At 39.0% G+C, this 21,094-nt stretch overlaps 1 protein-coding gene across 2 annotated transcripts in view; it reads right to left on the minus strand.

Annotated features, from left to right (window-relative positions):
• Window positions 1–21,094, minus strand: part of SULF1 (sulfatase 1) — a 65,082-nt gene that overhangs the window by 5,039 nt on the left and 38,949 nt on the right. The window contains exons 10-18 of one of the 2 annotated variants that reach the window (XM_066180337.1): window positions 11,889–12,105; window positions 8,488–8,734; window positions 6,796–6,892; window positions 6,626–6,720; window positions 6,153–6,218; window positions 5,492–5,664; window positions 4,341–4,483; window positions 4,113–4,236; window positions 3,176–3,209 (exon numbers count right to left, since the gene is read on the minus strand). In XM_066180337.1, the coding sequence (XP_066036434.1) occupies window positions 3,176–3,209; window positions 4,113–4,236; window positions 4,341–4,483; window positions 5,492–5,664; window positions 6,153–6,218; window positions 6,626–6,720; window positions 6,796–6,892; window positions 8,488–8,734; window positions 11,889–12,105 (1,196 nt within the window). The remainder of the gene's footprint in view (window positions 1–3,175; window positions 3,210–4,112; window positions 4,237–4,340; window positions 4,484–5,491; window positions 5,665–6,152; window positions 6,219–6,625; window positions 6,721–6,795; window positions 6,893–8,487; window positions 8,735–11,888; window positions 12,106–21,094) is intronic. The other variant, XM_066180331.1, reaches the window with a different exon arrangement.

A 21,094-nucleotide genomic window follows, 5' to 3' on the forward strand; every position in this document is an offset into this window, starting at 1 on the left:
GCAGGAACTGAAACAAAAGTGATTCTGTTTGACTGGTAACAGGTTTGGGGACAGACCAGGGGATTGGGGGCAAAGCAGGAGCCACAAGAGTGCATTTGGGCCCAGGAGGAACCCAGCTGCCCATCCCCAGCAGTGGGACAGAGGCTTGAGCTGAGTGGCAGGCTGGGCAGTGGGGAAGTCTGGGGACCAGTGAAGAGGGACAGGGTTTCTGAGGAGGCTCAGCAGCAGGGCAATGGGGCTGTGCTGCACAGGAGTCAGATCAGCAAGGAGTTTGCAGTGCTCCTACAAAATAGCTGAAAGTCTGAGTCAGAGCTACGTGGTCCTTCACTCTGGATCTATTTTTTGCTCTCTAAATGTGGCACTGTTTCTGCAGTCTCAGAGAAGTTTCACAGCTGGGAAGGCACTGGGAATTGTTCCATGATCTTTATGTCACACAGAGGAAAATAGCTTGTTTGAAGACAGAGATAACTTGTATTCATACATATTAAACAAACAGGGAAGCAAAGCCTTAAGGTTCTAGAGCTATTTTGGTTGACTGAGCAAATTACTTCACAGTTTAATTCCACAACTTGCAGTAAGCATGAAAAGTTTCCCACTGAAATTGAAGCAAACAGAGGGAAGAGGAGAGGAAAGAAGAGGTTTTCCCCTGTAAGAAATTTTGTTACAAATAAGGAAGAAATGGGAAAGTGCAGATGAGTTGCATTTGAGAAACAGCATGGCAGTGGTTTCCTTGATCAACATTTTGGAATTTCTCAGCTATGACATAGATCCAAAAGAGAAAAAAAAATTGTTGCTTGCTGTTCAAAGCAAAACTTACTCTTTTGTTGTTGTTGTTGTCTTTGTTGTCGCTGTTGTTTGATTGTTTGTTTGTTCATTTCTAGATCAAGCTTTAGTTAAGCTTTATAAGCTTTACTCTCCATTTATCCTACCCTGGCATCCTCTATAATGCTATCTGTACCTGTATTACCTCAAAACTAATAAGAGATTTGAATATGTCTCCATTAAGACCAAAGACAGGTGGGTAAGATCATATCTTTGGTGGCTTTGAAAAACTTCAGACAAGTAGGAGAGGAGAGAGGAAGTTCACGCATCCTGTTACCAGCCAAGTCTGCATAGCCATGCTCAGTCCATCACAGGGCAGAGCTGACACCAGTTCTTCCCTGCTGAAACTCTCTCCCTCTGTGCAAACTGCGTTACCCAGGCTATTTCCACACGGGCCTGTTGTCCCAGAGTTTTACTGCAACACAGGCAGTGCTTTAGTAACTCGGGGCATTTTGAACTGGAAACAGGTCTGAGTGGAGAATCTACATGACCTGAAGGAAGCCTAAGGAGCAGTTCAGATGACTTTCCATTGTTATTCCATTTGTCCTCTGCAGGTAGCAACAAAAGGATGCTCTATTAGATCATTGTAATGATTTCTGATAAATGGGGTTTGTTAATTTTTTTGTTGTTGTGGTTTGGTTTGGTTTGATTTTGTTTGAGAAAAGAAAAACATCCCACTAAGATGGGGCTTGAAACAAAATGTTGAACCCAGGCATTTGTGTAAATAGAGAAACTGGGTGTCTGGAATGTCATGGCACAGAACAATATTGCTTGTGTTACATTATATCTGCTATTTATCACAGTAGCAAGACGTTTATTGTATGTTCTTTTGTATCTGAAGTTAAAATGTTTTTGTTGCCAAACACTGTAGGAAGATAAAACTTATAGATTAATCCAGCGTGCTCTCCTATTTCACATAATCCTACGATTCAAAAATGCTATTTCTGTTAGATCTGTAGTTAAAATGAGGAATGCTTACTTACAAGGACTCCTTTTAATGAAAGACTTACAAGCATAATTACAGGGATTACTTTCTATCATTGTAGTAACCAGTTCCCACCAGGCTGTAATGAGCAATGCAAGCAGTGGGATACAAACCAAACGAAAGCTTATCATTTTCCTAGATCCCAAAACTACGCAGTTGAGAAAATACAAAATTGACTGCAAAAGAATATTTAGCTGCTTAAATTGGAGATCTATACATTGAAATACATTAGCATAACTCTTTGACTGCTGGAAATTAATGACAAGGTTCTTTTCAGAAGACTCTGTGAAAAAGGTTTTATGCAGACTTGTATAACCCTTGGACTCCCTTGTTTACTTTTCAAGTAAGCAATGTATATCAGCAGCTACTCCTCCAAAATGTATAGAGATGAAAATGTATGAAACTGATAAACTGTGAAAAGGAGACCAGTCTAAATACGACACTCCACAGATGTTTATCTGTTTTTCACCCTGAGAACAAATACTGCTCAATGAACAGAAAGTACAGTACTGTTAAGACCTGCAGTTTTTTCAGTCTCTTCAGGTTTTTGCTTTATGTTTGTCTGGTTTCTCCACCAGGAGACACAGGGCTCTGCATGATAAACATGTAGGTACAATAAGTATCCTTTTGAACAGAAAAAAACAGCTCTTTTTCAAAGAGCTGTCTGTAATGTGTTCCTCAGGTTCAACTGTTAGGTTTAAAAAATTTCTCCTGGTGCCTTTCCTCAGTTCAAATAATACAACCTTTTAAGGAAATTTCATTTTATGCTTGTCTGATCTGCTCTCAGCCCAAAGGAGCTTCATCTTTCTTCTTAAATTGAACCCTCTCATGCTGGCTTCTGAGCACAGGCTGCTCATATTGAGCACTGTTTTTGCTTAAAGCAGTATATGCCAACATTTCTGAACGCCAGTGAGAAGATTTTGCTTTGCTTCCATAGGTTTGACTAGGTTCTTTGTACCTCAGAAAGCCTTTTAAGCATACTTAGTTTACATTTAAAAAGCAGCAGTGAAGACTTACTAAATAAAACCAGAAAAACACCTCCAACCCATCCAAAATCAACATGATAACACGAGAGCAACCCAAAAGAGGTGATTCTTTCTGTGTAATTTTCCTTGGGCAAACATCTAAAGGAGTACAGGCATGAAATATGAGCTGTATGAAGTCTTGCTATGACATTGAGCTACGTTAAATGCAGAATGGTGGATCTAAAAAACAATGGCCAAGTTCAGTGTAGGGTAGTTAGAAAATGCATGCATCAAAAGCTATGCTGTGTGCAGCATGGCAGGATACAGACATTAGTTGAAATGGACAGGAGTCATGCAATTATTTGGAAAGAAGCTGCTGAGGAGAATAAAAAAGTGTGGATACCTGTGTGGATCATAGCTTCCTCCATCTTTATTTCCTGATATAGGAAAATACAAGAGTAACTTTTGTTAGTGTTTAGAACTTGTAAAACCATTCAAAATGTAGTTTTCCATGCACAGCATCTAATTCCTAAAAAGAAATGTACTGTGTTAAATAAAGACAGAGCTGCAGTCCAACAAAGATTTCCTGGAAGTTTTACATAAAAGAACTGAAAACTCACAGGTTTTCAAAAATAATAAAACCCCCAAACAATTAGATATTGTAAAAAAGAGAAACATTTGTAGATGAAGAAAGAGATACAAAGAGGCAACACCACAAATTATGTAGAATGGAGCATTCCTGTGAAAAAATAATAAATCAGAATGTTCAATCAACCAAAGTTAAGTGCAATGAATTCCAGAGACTTGAAGTAAAAATACCAGCTTTGCTTTACTGAGAGACTCTTGTAAAGAAATGTTGCTTTCTTCAAAAATGAAGGAGACTACTGGTGATTAGAAGTTTGCAATGTAAACTCTTGGTTGTGGTAAGGAACCTGAAGTTGTTCACAGAGGCAGACAGCATTTGAAATAAACACAGGATTTAATACCTCACCTGATACTGGGAGGCAAAAACTAATGAAATAAACCCTGCAAGAGAGAAAAGAGTTATGGCTGTGAAGATCTGCATATGGCTGTTATTGACAAGCTCCAGTAACGATTTCCCTTCTGCAGCATTTCTGTCAAATGATGGGGTTTGCCATCAATATCTGTCAAGAACAACCTGTGCAGACTTGCAAAGAAGTCTCTTGGTCATGCAGATGTGAAGGATTGGTGTATATGGATAATTCCAAATTGTTCAGAGCAACACTTAGGAGAGTGACACTTCATGGATAGAATTAGAACTTAAGTAGATGAAAACAATGTTAATAAAATGGAAGTGAACACTGCTATTGCTCTTGTACCTGTTTCAAGTCCCTTTGGCCTTGGATTGCACTGCTTGTAACCCTGACAACTTCGCAGTTCCATTAGCTGGATGTGTAATTGATTCAAAATGCCTCGTTCCACTGTGTGAACTGTATTGGTCAGCTGAGAAAGAGAGGAAGGAAGGGAAATGATACTTGTTAACAAAACCTAAGGAAACCCTGGTGGATTCTGGTGAATGACATTTTGTAACAGGGAAAGGGGTTTACCTGATAGGGATCAGTGTTCATATCAAAATATTCCAAGAAGCCAGTTGCAAACTCACAAAACAGAAAATTGTGGGTGTCATTAACTGTTCTCAAACACCAGTAAGTGTTGTTATTGGAGCTTGTGCAAGCACAGAAAGAGCCCACTGTAATTAAACAAACAACTTATTAGTTTTCAATCAAAAATAATATGCTTGTTTCTTCCACTAATACCTTTAATGACAGTAATAAAATACTCATATTGCCTTAGGTTTTTATTTAGATTTATTTTGACTTTGGGTACTGTGACTAGTGAACAGTGTCAGTGTTTTGAACAGACTTAATAAAATGGTAATGGTATTATAATACATTAGCTCTTCTTTAAATAGTGAACTATGTCAAAAGGACATTTTTTACCCCATGACTGTTGTTGGAGCATTGGTAGAATGCACAGCAATATGAGAACTCTTTCCATAACTTTTTGTTACTCCACAGTTAAAAAGAAATTAACCAATGTAATTGTTTTCTTTAAAAAAAGCCGTGCATATGACTGCTTTGGAAACATTTTAAAATGTAAAGTAGGTATTAGCAGAAGTCCTAATACAATCAGAACAGATTATCACTAGGAGACAATTTCTTTCTCCAAATGAAAATTGTTCTTAGCAAATTTTCAGCTTGGAGTCAAATACGTCCTAACTTCATCATCATCTGGTCTTTAAATTTCTGAAAATAAAGTTTTCAATCACTTTTCTTTCTCCATCATTACAAATGAGAAAAACACTTGTTTGTTAATGCTGAATACTGAGAAATGTTTATGTCTCAACAGCATAGTAATCTATATACCCTAAAGTTTAAAGAGACTTAAAATATCCTTTACCTCTAATATTTCGTTCATATACACAAATGCTATGCACTTGTGATTTTAAAAATATTTATCATATAAAAAGTGAAATAATGGGAAGAATTCATAAGGGATAGTTTCTGCATTTTGTTCACGATAAGTTGTTTATTATACACTTTGAAATAAAAATATTAAAATTAAAGTAGACCTTTTATTTGCTGAAGTTTTTGACATCATTAAAGGTCAGAATAATGCTCTGATTGCATGAAGTGGAGAACCCGTAATACAGCAGAGGAGAACCTAGACCACATCTGCATTTTGACACAAGACTCACAGTTCCAGAATGGTGCTGTTTGCCAGTGGTTGTTGTCATGGGTAAAGCACGTCAGCCCAGGAAGGCTGCACTCATCTCCCTTTTTCTGGCGCCTTCTCCCCTTTCGCTCCTTCTTCCTTCTCCGGTTCTCTTTGAACAGCTGCAGTTTGCCATCCACCTCCTGTGCTGCTTCTCTGCTCGGAGAGGAAGTGGGCACGGCTGATTAAGAACAGTCTCTGTTTGGTTAACAGCTGCACTAGCAGTTTTTACATCTTTTTGGATTTTATAAAGGTGGAAGGCTGAGAACAGGACCTTCTAGCTTAGCTTCCCCAGCTGATAAGATAAGGTGTGCCCTTCAGCAAGCATGAGAAAGGATGCTCTGCTGCATTTAAGTTTTACTGGATTGTTGAAAAAAATATATTGATCAGTTTCTGAGAATACTATTTTCATCCTTTTTCTATCAATAGGTTGAAGAAATATCCATAAACTTTCACAAGCTGGTGCAAAACCACTGAATGTTTCTTGTGATAGCTTGTTACATGTGACCTTTTCTTCCCCTCACCTCTCTCCACAAAAAATGCTACAAAACCCAAACGAAAAATACCCCTCAAATCCCCAAAATTACATTTATCCAGTCACCAAAATGTCAACTGTGAGAATGAGAGGTTAATAACAGCCTTACTTGAAGGGATGAAGATGACTCTTCAGTTTGTCTTGAGCCTTTACCCCCTTCTCTTTGTTGTAATAGCTACAGGGAAAAATTTTAGGAATTAGTAACTCATGAAACTGTTTTCAACACAAAACCAAAACAGTAATATACTATTGTTGGCATTTTCTTAAGGAACTATACAGACTTAAAATTTCCACCTAATTTAAGAAAGTTATATCTGTGTGATCCTATGCTAGGTTATAGCAGAACTGCAGGCGGATTCAAACATGTTAGTAGCATACAAACAAATTTAATCTTAAAATGCTAAAATTTATCTTCTTGTTGTTCACAGTAGCTTCTACTCATATTTAATTAAAACTGGGGCCTACAATGGTTATAAATATCAATAAAGCTTTGGATTTTTATTTTCAATCTCAAAATCCCTGGAAAATGTATAAGATTTAGAAATCAGAACAGCATTCAGTATTTAGTGCCACCTCTCTTACCTCTGTTTGCTACAATCACATTCATCTGGTTTTCTTCTTTTTAGGTGTCCTCTAACTTCCCTCAAATTCTTAATTTTATCTTGGAGAGCTTCAATCTGCAGAGAGTAATTCTGAGTCAGAATTATTCTTTGAAAAGGTAAAGACTTCACAAATTTTAAAATACCACTTACCTCCTTATCAATGTAAGCCTTGTGATCCTTCCAGGCTCTGGCAGACTGGTACAGCTCCCTCTCACAGTGAATAGTGTCATTTGGAAGAATGAAACACCTGTAGATGTGAGTTTAAGAAACACCAAAATGAAGGTCAGTCATTTCCCAGTTACCCACCCATTTTTTCTCTTTCTTCCAACATTCCTAATCAATTATTTTTTTTATATTATGTTAATAAATAAAAAGAAAACAAACTCAACAAGGTCTTCCTCTGCTGACTTAATAGTAACAATTGCTTTTATCTGTTTTCTCTGGAAAACTCGTCATCCATGACAGATGGTCTGTGCCTGCTAAGCAGAAAATGCAACACATTCTTAATCATTAAGAAATGAAATTGAAACTGAAGTAAAAATCTGTTCAGAATTTAAAGCCTCTTGTTAACCAAATGTGCCATTGTTTATTTAATCACCAGCTGCTGAGAAATACATTCTTCTTGCCACATGAATGTGGCTCATCTTCCCAGCATATAGAACACTCAAGAAGAGAACATACAGTCAGAGGGCTGAAGACCAATATAATTGAAAAAAAGACCAAGAAGAACAAAACTTAGAGGAAAAAGTTCTAACACATGGTTTAACAAAAAGTCTACTGAGGACTTGGGTTAAAAAACAGTGCAATGATAAAAACATTCTCAACTGTGTTTGAAAAAACAGCTCTACCTAGAGGAAGAAAAAAAGCACAAGAAAGACCAAGGCAGTGCACTGAGACAGAAAATCCAGCAGAGTGCAGGTTGGGCTTTCAAAGCCCACTGCTGACAAACAGAAATTCCTTAATTAGAGAAATCTAACTTTATAGACAGAACTTTGCTTGGGTCCTCCTTCATCAGAACCCTTCTTCTAATTTTTGAGAAGAATAACAGAAAAAAAGATGTAGATGCTTATCTCTTCCGATATTGTGCTATTCTGTTTTTTTCTTCACTCAAAGAATTCTGAAAGCAATACTGTTCTGTAAAGGTCAAAACACCTCATGGAGAAATAATAATTTTTCAGGAAAACTATTTAAAGTTCTAATAATTCCCTGGTTGGAAATTATCAGTGCAAGAAAAGATAATTTTTACTATTCAAAACTAACTTTCGTGATCTCCGAAAAAAAAGAGAAGAAATAAACCCTAATTACATTTTACATGTTTGCTTTTTTAATTCAGATCTGGTGTATCTTGAATAAGCAGGTCTAATGTATCTTAGCTATTGCTAATGGCTGCAAACAACTAAGCATTAAGAAGCATGATGTAGCTGATCTAATCTGTCCTCATGTAGAGTGGGACTTCAGTCATCTCAGATTTAGGCCTCTGTGATAAACTGCTAGTCTAGACTTTATAATAAACAGCAGAAGGACTAGTTTAACAGGGTGATTAATCCAGGGTGATTAACAGGGCGATTAATAAGATGTATATTTTGATACAAGGGATGAATTTCCCTCTGGAGATGTCTACTCCTCCCTAGAAATAAAACCTAAACTAGAGGCCTCCATTTAAAATACACATACTAAATATAAATTATTCCACTTCCTAAAGAATACAACTCATTTGTATCTAACATCTATGATGTCAGTTTCGAAGTTCCCAAATATTATACGGAGAGAGAAAGAGCACAGTTAGAAAATGAAGGCTTTGTTTTAAGAAACAAAAATACCACGGAGAAAAAGCAATCATACTTGTGTGTCACTCTGACAGAGCTGGGTTGACCCCTGGCATCAGTGCCATCAGCGACCATCATGTCACGAGCAGCACGAGCAGTTTCCTCTCCTTCTTCCTCATTTTCAGCATTGTGACGCTTGGTGATACTCCTGGTCTTTAACACCTGCAGCTCTTCTTCTTCCAGATTTATGTCATATATCTCACCTTCAAATTCCACAGACAAGGACCGGGTTTGGCGAGTGTGGACAAATCGAGGTTTGTATTCTGACGCAGAAGAAACATTCACAGTCAAATATATATATATATATCTGAACACAAAATATATTCCAAAGAGAAGAATCCTGTTCAATAAAACCATTTTATTTTTTCTGTGACTTTACAGAAACTTATTTGATACATTGTGACCCACACTTCCATGAGTAGCATGAAATTACAATTGCTTCAAGGTTTGCATTTCATGTTAGTCTGACCTTATGCCACAGTTAGCATCTATATCTTTGAATTAAAAACAGTCTCTCAGAAATCAGATATCTAGAAAGAGACACTAAAAAAAATAAATCACAGAACACAGGCTTAGAAACCACTTTATAAAAGGAAATAATTCAGTACTGTGAAACAAGGTCACCACCGGTAAATTGGCATGTGACATATTTAATGTGTACTTTAGAGTAAAAAAAAAATTTTTGAAAGGTTAACACCTTTTCCTTTTTAAAGGTAAGAATTTAGAGGGTAAGAATCCATCAGATATCAGTATCAGTATGTATCTATACCTACATATACTTTGACACATATGTAATCTGTATTTATGTGTGCAAGGCATAGACCATCAAAAAGTTGCTGCATTGCAGAGCTACAGTGAGATTTATCATGTCACTTTTACCCCTTGAAAGCTCTGAGCTTAGCAGGGTTACAGCTCTTTTAGTTACTGTGTATATGAGCAAGACTAACTAAGGCAATTAACTCTTTTGAGGAATTTTTAATTTCATGTACCAGAGAACCTCTCTTTGGTCTCAGTCTGAAAGTCATTACTTACACTTTTCACTTATTTTGCTAAATGCACTTGACCCAAACCAAGATGATCAAACTGACAGTCAATACCACACCAAAGAATGTTCTGTCTAGCAAAGCCACACACAGAGGGCCCTAGACATACAAAATTAAGCTTGTAAAAAGGTCGGTTGTAGGGCATTTCCATTTGTTGCATCTATGCTTAGCACACCCATGTCACCTCACAATAATTTATCCAGCAGAAAGCAGCAGCTGTAAGAAAGTACTGCCTTTGGCATGAAGCATCAGATCTAGTCAAGTTTTTATGTTAGTGTCTTTGAGAGACTCAGACTGAACATTTCCTGCAATCTTTTAAAGGAGAAGATAGTGAACCTCATTGAACTTTTCATTCAAACCACCCTCTCCTAAACATTTCCAGGAACTACCTGCTGTCAGGTGAAAAAAGGCTCAGGCAAGGCAATGAGGACATTCATCTTCATGAACAGAAGAGCTAGTTTCAAAGCATCTCTCTGGTCTGTAACAGTATTAATCTTTAATAAAATTATGTCGAAAGATTCACAGGGTCAGAAGGGACAATTTCTCGCATTTAACAGCCTCTGATGATACTGCTTAGTAAACGAGTGGCTAAAAAGGTGGAATATATAGGCATCTCATGCATGCGTCATCTGAAGATGAGCCTGAATTAGTAATTCCCTTACAAATATTTCATCATTATGAGTCTTTCCCTGCTCTACTTAGAGGAGTGTTAAGGCTGATTTGGAGGAGGCAGAGAAGGGAAGAAGTAGGTGTAAGAATGTTGTAAAGAATTAAAGCACAACAAAGCAACTTCTTCCGATGCCTCCTTCAGATTTTTTCCAGCCTTTCCTTACTTTCTCTCCCCAAGTAACTTGCTCCAGTCACAATCCCCTTTCAGCCCTTGCTGGTGACTTGGCAGCACCTCTTTCCAAGGTACACAGAAGGTATCTCCCTACAAAAATATCTCTTAAGGGAACATTTCCCAGTTTGAGAATCACCCTGGCAGTGTGTGGCAGGCACACTTTTCAGCAGAGCTCTGCCTGTACGCACTGTGAGGTTCCTTAGATCATACTAAACAAATGGAAGAAATTAGATCAAGACAGTATTTAGGCCAAACGAGACAGCTCAAGACAGACAATATTGTGGTTGAATGTACAAAGAATACCAGGGATTCTTGTTCACATTCACAGTGTGGGGGTTTTAAATCAGGAAATATTTTGAATGATACTGGCATTATTTTCTAACTTCATAGACATCTGTGCAGCACCTTCTAACTTTTGTGTTTCTCATACAACTTCACTAACATCTTGCTTTGAAGACCCATCTTTATTTCATTCCCCAGTCTTGTACTCTAGTTAGAGAGCAGGAGAACACAGCCTGCTGTTCAACAAATTCTAAAATCTTTATTGCTACAGCTACAGAAATTCACTTGCATTGCTGGGCAGAGAGAAGAAAAATCGTGCTCCATTTAAAATAATGGCTTCTTTTGTATAAACCATTAGGAGAAACAAACCCGAGTGCTACAGTCTTAAAACGCAAGACACTGCAAGACACAATCCCTTCAGCCCACGCTCCACTAGAGGACACTGTGATCTCACGCGTGTCCCTGCGGGCATCCCGCTGCGGACGCGCAGGGGAGGCAGAAGGGAAGCGGGAGCCGAGCAGTGTTTCAGTCCGAGAGCAGCCCCGCAGTGCCTCGGGGAGCACATGTGTGCGGGACATCACCAAACAGCCAGCGAATTTTGCCTCAACCATGCAGCAAAACACTGGCACCGGCCACCTTGGCGAGCGGCGGCCGCAGATCAGCGCGGAGGCCAGCGGGCTGTCATGTCTGAGCTGCGCGGGAGGTGGCACCAGAGCATCACCGCCACTACCACCGCTCCCAAAGGCTGCTGCTCGCCGGGGTCCGGAGGATGAACGTTGTTGTGATTGTTGCTATCAGAATCACAGAACGGTTTGCGTTGGAAAGGACCTGAAAGAATACCCAGTTCCAGCACTCCTGCCATGGGAAAGAACACTTGTCCCTAGAACAGGTTGCTCAAAACTCCACCTAACGCGGCCTTGAATGCATCTAGGGATGGGGCATCCACAACTTCTCTCGACAGCCCTCACAGTACTGAATTTCTTCCTAATATCTAACCCAAACCTACCCTGTCCAAGCTTAAAGCAATTTCCCCTTGTCCTATCACTAAATGACCTCGTAAAAGTGCCTTTCCAGCTTTAGGACCACTTTAGGTACTTGTTGCAGAGGCAATTGTTTAGAACCTGACTACCAATTACGGACATCTTCATTAGACACGAAGGTGAAAGCAAGAGCATACTGGTAGAAAAATGCTCTGCTAGCCATTTTCCCCTGCTCTCTGCCTCAGAGTCCAAGAGATCAAGTAACACTTACTTTGCACATTAGGATTTCTCAGGAACTGTCTTTGATTCTTCCTTTGGGCCCTGCTGTTCCGGTAATCAGTGTCTCCACAGTTGCAGTCCTTGTCTTTAGCGCCGTACCCCCGGGAGTGGAGGCTGCGCGTTCTCTTTCTGATGGCCAGGATGTCGCTGGGCACCTTGCACTTGTGAATTCGGAGTTTGCCAGAAGCATCCTCTGTGCACTGCCACTTCTGCGGGAGAGAGACATGAAGATGATTTCCCAGCAGCCTTCCAAACCCCTGTTGCTTTCAGGTAGACAGTAAAAAGAGACAGGTAAATTTCTTTTAACATTTAAGCAGTCCCTTAAATAACAAACTGAAAAGGGAAACATTTTAGGGCACAAATTCAGTCACAGTCTTCACAACACCTTTCTCATGCTAGGGAAACATAAGCTTGCATGAAATCACTTCAAATCTGCATAAAAGAAATACCCAGACAGAACCAATAATTATATAATTTTTTTTATATATATATATATATATATATATAAACGAAGAGTATCTAGACTACACACATCTACACACATCCCTGAAAAGAGCAAGTAAGAATCCCTAATTTACTGAGTCAGTGGAGTATTCAGTGGCAGGGCAGTTTTCACCAACTTTTTATTTTCTTTGAAAAAATGTCTTTTTTTCTTTGTTCTGTGACTTTGATTTTCTAGCATGATTCAGAGAAAAATAACAAAAAAAAATCCTCAGGTCACAGATGAAGAACTGGTTCAGTTGTAGAGTTTTTTGGAAAGCAAAGGACAAATTCTGGATGTAATCTATAGAAAAATACATAAATTATTCCCTACAGCCAACAGGTGCAAACAAAGGGAAGAACCTTAGGGACAGTAAACAAGAAATTAACTTGGATAAACTCCTTTGGATTTATAAGTCATGAGATTTGTATGAGACTTGGGAGGAAAAGCTCTGGAAGGAGTACCTGTAAAAAGCATTGTATGTGTGCTGAATATCAGAGCAAGTGTGGGAGAATGAAAGGAAACAGATTTTTTTTCCAGTTTGTCTGCACAATATCTGTCTGACTTAATTATCAACATCACTGAACCAGATGGAAGATTCCAGGTGGATTTTTCCAGTGGATCCCATCACTTTCACATTTCAAATTAAAAAGCAACTGGGACTTTAATTTCCTTTCCACATCACACTGTCTTAAAAAAACCTAAATGTTATTTAAAAAAAAAAAAAAAGAAATGGGTAGATGCTGAGAGATCAGAGCTCCTTTGCCCATATCCAAAGCTTGCCATACATGGCACTCACAATACACTACATAAAATAATTAGTCTGTGAAGATTTTAAGTCTGAATAACAATAGGGAGAACTAGAATTATCTATGTTTATTTATATTTTCAATACAACCATAAATGACTGTTACTCAGTCAGTTTTGTTCACTTTTGCATCTTAAGCCACAATGGCCAGAGTTTGCATACAAAGCACTAAGCTTGACTGGATATTGCGAAGAACAAAACTCAGTAATGCTATTGGTAACTGGAACCTTTTAGCTGCAGTTTCAGTAAAGTTTCTCTGTAATATGTCCTTTTTTTGGTTCCCATGACTGAATAGCATAAGTAGCTTTCTCTTGCCTCATTAATAATAACAAGACAGATGGATGCTGGTCCTAATGGAGTTGCCAACCTAATTTTTGAAATGGACACTAATATCAGATCATGCACATTTCGGGAAGTTCCATTAACTAATGGCTGCTCTGGACTGTTTTGGGGATGCTGTCATGCTGGCTGAAAAATGGAGAAAGAAAACAGAGCCTCAGGTAGATTTTCTGGCCTGATAACCTGAGGAATGAGCTGATGTGGGTCTGAACAACAGCACCATGAGTGCACTCTCTGGCCTAACATGTGGGCTGAATTAAAAAAGGATTCCATGCTGAGATCTTCCTGTGGATTGGCATGACTCTGATCTCAGAACAGTCAGCCATGTGTAAAAGGACATTAATTTGAACAAGTCCAATAGTTGGCAGGGAAACTACACTTGTGCCCAGACTTTCAATGTGAAGGTACATCTACAAGTGACAATGTAACTTTCTACAAGAAAAGGTGTCCAAGAGCTGTAAAGCTTTGCAGATTTTATTCTGCATGTGCTCTCTTCCTTCTGCAGCAAGAGATGATTGCTAAAGGATAAGAGCTGACTGCACCACTATATTTCCTGTGTTTATTGGGTACGTGTTAAAGTTATAAACATATGGCACTAGTTTTTAAGGAGTCTCAAAAGCAGCATTTTAAAGCAGAATAAGTATTCTCTTTGTCTAGCATTAATCATAGCAAGAGGCTGTAGGAGTGGCTTCAATAACCTTTTAGATCATTTTAACAGTATTATGACTAACACTGAAACAAGACGCTCTGTGTCTAGTACAAGTCAATAATAGTTCCCTATTTAAAACAGGGATTAAATGTGATTCATTTACTCTTTTCTTTTTCTTTTTTTTAATTTTACTTTAAAAAGTGTCATCATAAAGATGCTTTAGAGTTCTAAGACGGAATTTTCAGTCTAACTTTCCTGAATCTCTGCCCATGCCAGCGTAATCAGGCACCAAGCATGCCTTATGCAGTTAAAACATAATGGTCCCTCTGCTCATTTTTAGATCTATAAAATGCATTAATGCACATAAAAGAAGATTCTGGATGAATGCACTGCCCCTTCCCCTGTTTTCTACCTTCTTTCTTTCTACCACTTCGAATACCAAACTCTTCTTTGAAGTTCAGGACTATTAATTTTGGTTTCTGGAACGATTTCTCCATAAATTAAATAAACCCATTAGCATGCATACAAACGAAATATGTCTTCATTAAATTTTAATTTGTATATGTTTTCTTATTTCCTCCATGTTTATCTTCTTTCTTACAGTGATATTTCACAAGACACCTTAGACAATCAAACAGTTCACTGTTGCCATAGGAATATAGGATAGTCCTTGCTTCTGGCTGCATACTGATTTAGGGACCCCTGCACAGATTTATTCTCACCTTGGTAGGAGAAAAGAGAACTAACTCAGAATTAAAAACTCTAAACTAACGGTAGAGAAAAAAAACAAATGCCTGACACTTGGCTACAATAAGCTGTTATATTGTTTCAGTCATGTTGTGACACTTCATCTGTGTCAGCCTTTTTTCTTGACATTGACTCATCTTTTCCTTCTTTCATCTCATTTCATCACCTACCCTCCAGCAACTATTTCCCTCTCACCTCAGCTCCCCACCTTCAGTTCACATTCTTCCTCAATTTAGGTTCAGAGGGAAAGCAAAGGTGAAAAAGGATCTTAAATGCTTCCACACCAGTGGAGCCCTGAAACCCCACACCTGAAAGCTGATGGGACTAACCCCATTGGGAGGAGCTTTGCTAGTTTACAGCCACCCTGAAGCAAGTAGGGTTTGTTCTGCATATGCACTTGGAGCCTTTGCTGGGTTTGTGAGTGCTGGCTGCCACCTCTTCCCAGTGCCTTCCCTGCTCCCATCAGCAAATTACAAAGGAGCTCGGGAGAGATAGAAGTGTAAAAGGACTGAGTAGCTAAGGACTTTGGGTTTGCCTTGTTGGAATAACCCGGCTGAGGGCAAATGTTATTGCTCTTCACAGCTCTCTGAGGAGGGAAAGCAGAGAGGGTGATGTGGATCCAGTGGTAGGACCTGTGGGAATGGTTCAAAGTTGTGCCAGGGGAGGTTCAGATTGGATGTCAGGATGCATTTCTTTACCGAGAGGGTGGTCAAACACTGTACAGGCTTCCTGAAGATGGGGTCGTTGCCCCAAGACTGTCAGTGTTGAAAAGGTATTTGGAAAGTACTGTTAACAACATGCCATGGAAGTGGCCAGGCAGCTGGACTCAATCATTGTTGTAGGTCTCTTCCTACAGAAATAGTTCTATCCTATCCTATTGTGCTGGTTTAAGCTGAGGTAGAGTTCATTTTCTTCCCAGTGGCTGGTGTGGGCCTGGGTTTGGGATTTGTGGTGAACACAGAGTTGATAATATAGAGATATTTTTGTTATTGCTGAGCAGGGCTTACACAGTGCCAAGGCCTCTTCTGCTTTCTTCTCCTGCCACGATGGCGAGGGGACTGGGTGTGGCTGGGGGACTTGGAAGGAGACACAGCTGGGACAGGCAACCCCAACTGACCAAAGGGATATTCCAGGCCATAGGACATCATGCTCAGTATATAAAGTGGGAGGAAGAAGGAGGAAGAAAGGAGCATTTGGAGCCATGACTTTTGTCTTCCCAAGTCATTGTTACATGTGATGGAGCCCTCTCTCCCAGAGATGTCAGAAAAACTGCCTGTTCCTGGGAAGGGCTGAATGAATACCCTCTTGCTTTTCTTGTGTGCACTGACTTTCCTTTCCCTGCCAAACTTCATCTCAACCCATAAGTTTTCCAGCTACCCTTCTGATTCTCTCTTTGATCCCACAGGTGAGGTAGAGTGAGCAGCTGTGTGGGCTTAGCTGCTCGCTGGGGTTAAACCACTATACCTATCCTATCCTATCCTATCCTATCCTATCCTATCCTATCCTATCCTATCCTATCCTATCCTATCCTATCCTATCCTATCCTATCCTATCCTATCCTAATCCTATCCTATCCTATCCTATCCTATCCTAATCCTATCCTATCCTATCCTTCAGAAGACAAGCTGCCAAACCTGAAGTTTAAACATGTAAGCACTTGTGCCTGTTCCTCAGTGTTGAGGCAAGCACAGCAATGGTGCTGCAGCAGATTTTCTTTGGATAATGGCATTGGCATGATGCACTTTCTTCTGAAGATAGAAGTTTGCCCTCATAAAGACATTTCAAAGACTAAGGGTAGCTCATGGGCTGGTGAAAAGGGATGGTTTGTACTCGGTGGCTTTGCTTTGCCTTGCTACTGGCATGGCTCCAGTTATGACTTGCAGCTACATAAGGAAGACAACTGACTTCATAGCTACCTGGGGTCTCAATTTCCTGGTATTAATCAGTTGTGCCACAGTCTTAAAATTAAGTCTATTTCATTACTGATTATAATTAAGGCATAAAGCTATACATTCAGAATGAATCATTGTGACGTACTACACTTTAAATAGCTACTAAGGCAGGACTTCCAATCAGTTTTGTGCACTTAATAGACTGTCATGGATTTGAGGCAGTTGCTGCTCCCTTATATAGAGGGGAAATGAATTAGAAAAATCATGAAAAGTGTCCCAACAGTAGGCAAGGTAAAGGTTTCTATGAAATGTAAACACCTAGTATTTGCAGTAGACATGTCAGTGTTAAATATCTTGTCAGATTTTACCACAAAGTTACGAAACCCTGAAAAACATGCAACCGGAAATTTAACATAGCAGCAATATTTTTACAGGTGCTTTTTCATTTTTGTAATGTATGACTGACTTTGAGTATTATTGCTCAGCCTAGGGAATGTTAAGATAAGGCCTGAAAATTGAAGACTTCATGAATTTAAACATGTCCTCAAGATCTCATTTCCCTTTTTTCCTGTTTCAAAAGGCGCGCTCTAAATTTGAGAACAGTTTAGATGGAAACACCATCTCAGGCTGAATATGTGTGTACCATTTTCCTTCATTAGCACTAACCAGATCTGGGGGAGTGCCAGGGGACATGATGTGATAATGCTGGAAAAGGAGTCTGGTTCAGGGCTATGCTACTGCAATCAGAGCTGTCTTGCTTTTGCTTTCTCTGGGCCATTAGAAGAGGCCATGTCACACAATATATTGAAAAGTGCCCTGTAATTAGTTGTCTACGGTAAACAGCACAGAGTAACAGCAGTTCATTTCTGCTGAACTGGGTCTGAATACTGAGAAATGTTTGCTAGCTAAGGTCATGTCCTCTACGCATTCCCAAAGAGCAGAACTGAATCCTGGTCCTGACCAAGGCTCCTAAATGCCCCTGGAAATACTAATCTGTGTTATTTCATCTCAGCACTACTTCAAACATTGCACATGAGTGCAGCTGTTTAACAGGGATGGTTTGCCAGGTTCACTCAGGGAATTTGGAATTGCTGCATTTTTGTGGAAAAAAAAAATCTCCTCCTCCATTTTAGGACTGAGTTGATACTGCCTGTAATGGCAGATCCCAAGTTTTGTACCACTCTCTTATAACTGGACCACTTTCTATTGGATCATGCTCCAGAGTCTGACAACATGAATATATTCAAAGGCAGTTATTTATATACAGCCTTAGCCCCTGAGTGTTCCTGAAAAATGCAGTGGTCAGTGGTTCAACAGAAAGGGAAGAAGTTCGTCCTATAAAGAACTGATGTAAAGTAGGCAGAAATGTATGACTTAAGAAATACTTCCAGAAAAATGCACAGGGACAGAACTGGAGGAAAAAGGGAACAAAGGAATTAATCACTGGATAACAGAAATAACAATATAAAATTTGGCAATTTTGAGCTACATCACAAGCTTGTGAAAAGAAAGAAAGATAAAATTGCCCAGGAATTTTACAGACTACAAAATTTTGCATTCTTGCTGTACAGACAAGATTGATTGTAAGTGCCATGGTTATAGCAGTTCTCTAGTTATAAAAAATGCATGAACTGCATTGTCAGCTCTAGAAATGTAGGCACCTAGGTCAAGACAGCAAATATTTCACCTGCATAGCATTCTCTACCAAATCTATTAACTTGCCTGTAGATACAACTCAACATCAAGAGACTTCTGTTGTTATCCAATAAACATCCACTCTCAGGTACAAACAAATAGGAGCTAAAGAAAAGGATAAATTTAATCCTTTAGCTATAAATAGTAATACCAATAATAATCTGTTACTATTGTGTCATATACATCTAACTTGCAGAGGACTTAGCTTATACTCCATTTCACTGGATACTTTAAGATGCAAACTCTGCAAAAAGACTATCTCAATGGAGTACTACAGAAAGTGTTAAAAATAATTCTTGCATAAACTATGTTTTCTGTCTTGGTGGTTTTGGTACCCAGAATTACTTTAAAAAAGGTTTAAAGAATTGGCTTTACTAAAAAAAGGTGCCACTCTACCAAAAAGGTCTTTCTGTTAGAGAACACCAGTAAGACGATAGTGAAAATGTTGAACACAGTCGTGCACTGAAAGAGATAAAACCGGTGAATCCAGTGATCTTCCTGGAATATCTCTGGATTTTATCCACAATGGACTTCATACCTCCAATTAAGAATTACTTGAAATTAAACAATTGTCAAATCTGGGAAGGGCTGCTCTCTGTTTGATAAAAACTTAAATATTTAGGCTGAAATGTGAACTATTTAGGCTGAAATATGAAATACCACGCCTTGAAAGATTATTTTTTGAGATAAAGGAACTTATCTTCGTATTTGGTTTCAACTCATAAACAGAGTGGTATTTTAACTAGAGGTATCATAATTTCTGGCAATTCCTACGAATTCTTGAGCAACTAAATTGCAGGCATGTTTCTGTCAGCTATGAGGGATGACTCTGCAGGGTCTAAAGTGAGGAATAGCTACAAGGGCTGTTCACAAAAACACTGAAGTATGCACTTAGTTTTAAGTACATAACTGGTCCCAAGCACATGTGCTTCCAGTAAAGCCCGTGCACAGATGCTCCACTGAATTATTACTAAGATGGGGTATCAGTGGTGAGATGGCAAAGAAGGAGACAGCTCTGAATCAATGCTCTAGTAAAACAGGTTGATCACCAAGTGCTTTTTGACTCTTGAAAGTATCAGGGGGTTGTTCTGGAATCTGGAGAATGCATGAGTGATGTTAATATGCCATAGCATAATTTTAGTTGGGTTTTAGTGGGTGCTCAGGGTCTGACTGTCAGTGGCTGGCCAGCCATCTGACACTTCTGGCCAGCTCTTACCAGCGTATGTGTTTTTATTCATACTCTGCAGCTGGTCCTAAAGCTGACCTACACAAATGTATGGTCTGTGATATTTATTTTATGAGAACATAGATACTAGAGCCAAACCAGACTACACCTAATAAGCCCCATTCTAATTTCCTTTACAATATTATCTGTGAGCTGACTGATGGCATGTGTTCTTTTAGTATGAGAAAGAGACGTGCTTTTGACTGAATGCTGATATGATAATTTGATAAATATGAATACCAATAATAAAATTAAATTCTTATGCTAGGTTTTTAGAGAGTGAAGAATACGTGAGAAATAGGAGTACAGGCTAGAAAGCATGCTTTTTGGATCAGAGCCAGAAGAATCTTGCACATTTACCACAAAGCTGATGTTTGGATTCAGCAACATGTCTCCAGTGACTACCCGTAAAGCCTTAGATCACTGTAAAATACACTGAGACCTAATCTAACTAAAATCTCACTGTACAGTCTTCAGGCATTTTCTCCAAATGAAATATTATTTCCTCAGGGTAGTTTTGGGATACAGTTCCTCAGGAGGAAACACAGTATTATGCATGTCTAAAGCTGAGATGCATGAAGAGAGAGCACAGGAAAGGTGCAGCTACGACATTATACCTGTCTAGTGCAGTGTGAGTTCATGCGCTTGCATGTCATACTAACAAAGGCAGCAGGATGCATTTTTCTGTCCTGTCCACTGTCAGTGCTCATTGGAGCTGGCAGAAGGCCATGGATCTTTACAAGTTTCAGGCCTTTGCTGTTCACAAACTGGCAGGTAGTGTCGAGCAGATGGTAGGAGATGTATGCCCATAAAATAAACAGACCCATGTCTGGGTTTCACTGCTGAGTCATCCAATCTAAGAGCTGAAATTTTAACACAGTGCTTCACAGTCCTCATTTTGGGAGGGTGGTTTTTTTTTTGGTTTTTTTTTGTTTTTTTACCCTATTGGGAATATTTTGAAAAAAAACTGCAGTTTGTGTAATTTTTCTAAGAGGATGAAAATGCATATTTGGCTATGGATTTGATACTGATTATAAATAATGGATTGAGCAGTACACTGGAGACATCCAGCCTATCAGTCACCAGACCTCATAAGGTAACTGTGATCTGGGGAAGAGTGTTAGGTCCCAGAAGTCAAAATTATGCCTTAGGAAAATTCCTATGACTCAGACTGGAGAGAAGAAGAATAAATACTTACGAATTAACTCAACTCCTTAATTACACATTTAGGTAAGGGAAAAGAGAAAGAAAAAGTATAAATGAAAACACAGTTAACATGGTTTTATTTGATATTTGCTAAGTATCCAGAAGAATTTCATGAGTGAGAAGATGGAATGAGTTCAAGAAAAATAATCTGCTGGA

Source organism: Chamaea fasciata, unplaced genomic scaffold (assembly GCF_029207755.1).
Source record: "Chamaea fasciata isolate MVZ Bird 193981 ecotype frontalis unplaced genomic scaffold, bChaFas1.0.hap1 SCAF_1, whole genome shotgun sequence".
Lineage (NCBI taxonomy): Eukaryota > Metazoa > Chordata > Aves > Passeriformes > Sylviidae > Chamaea > Chamaea fasciata.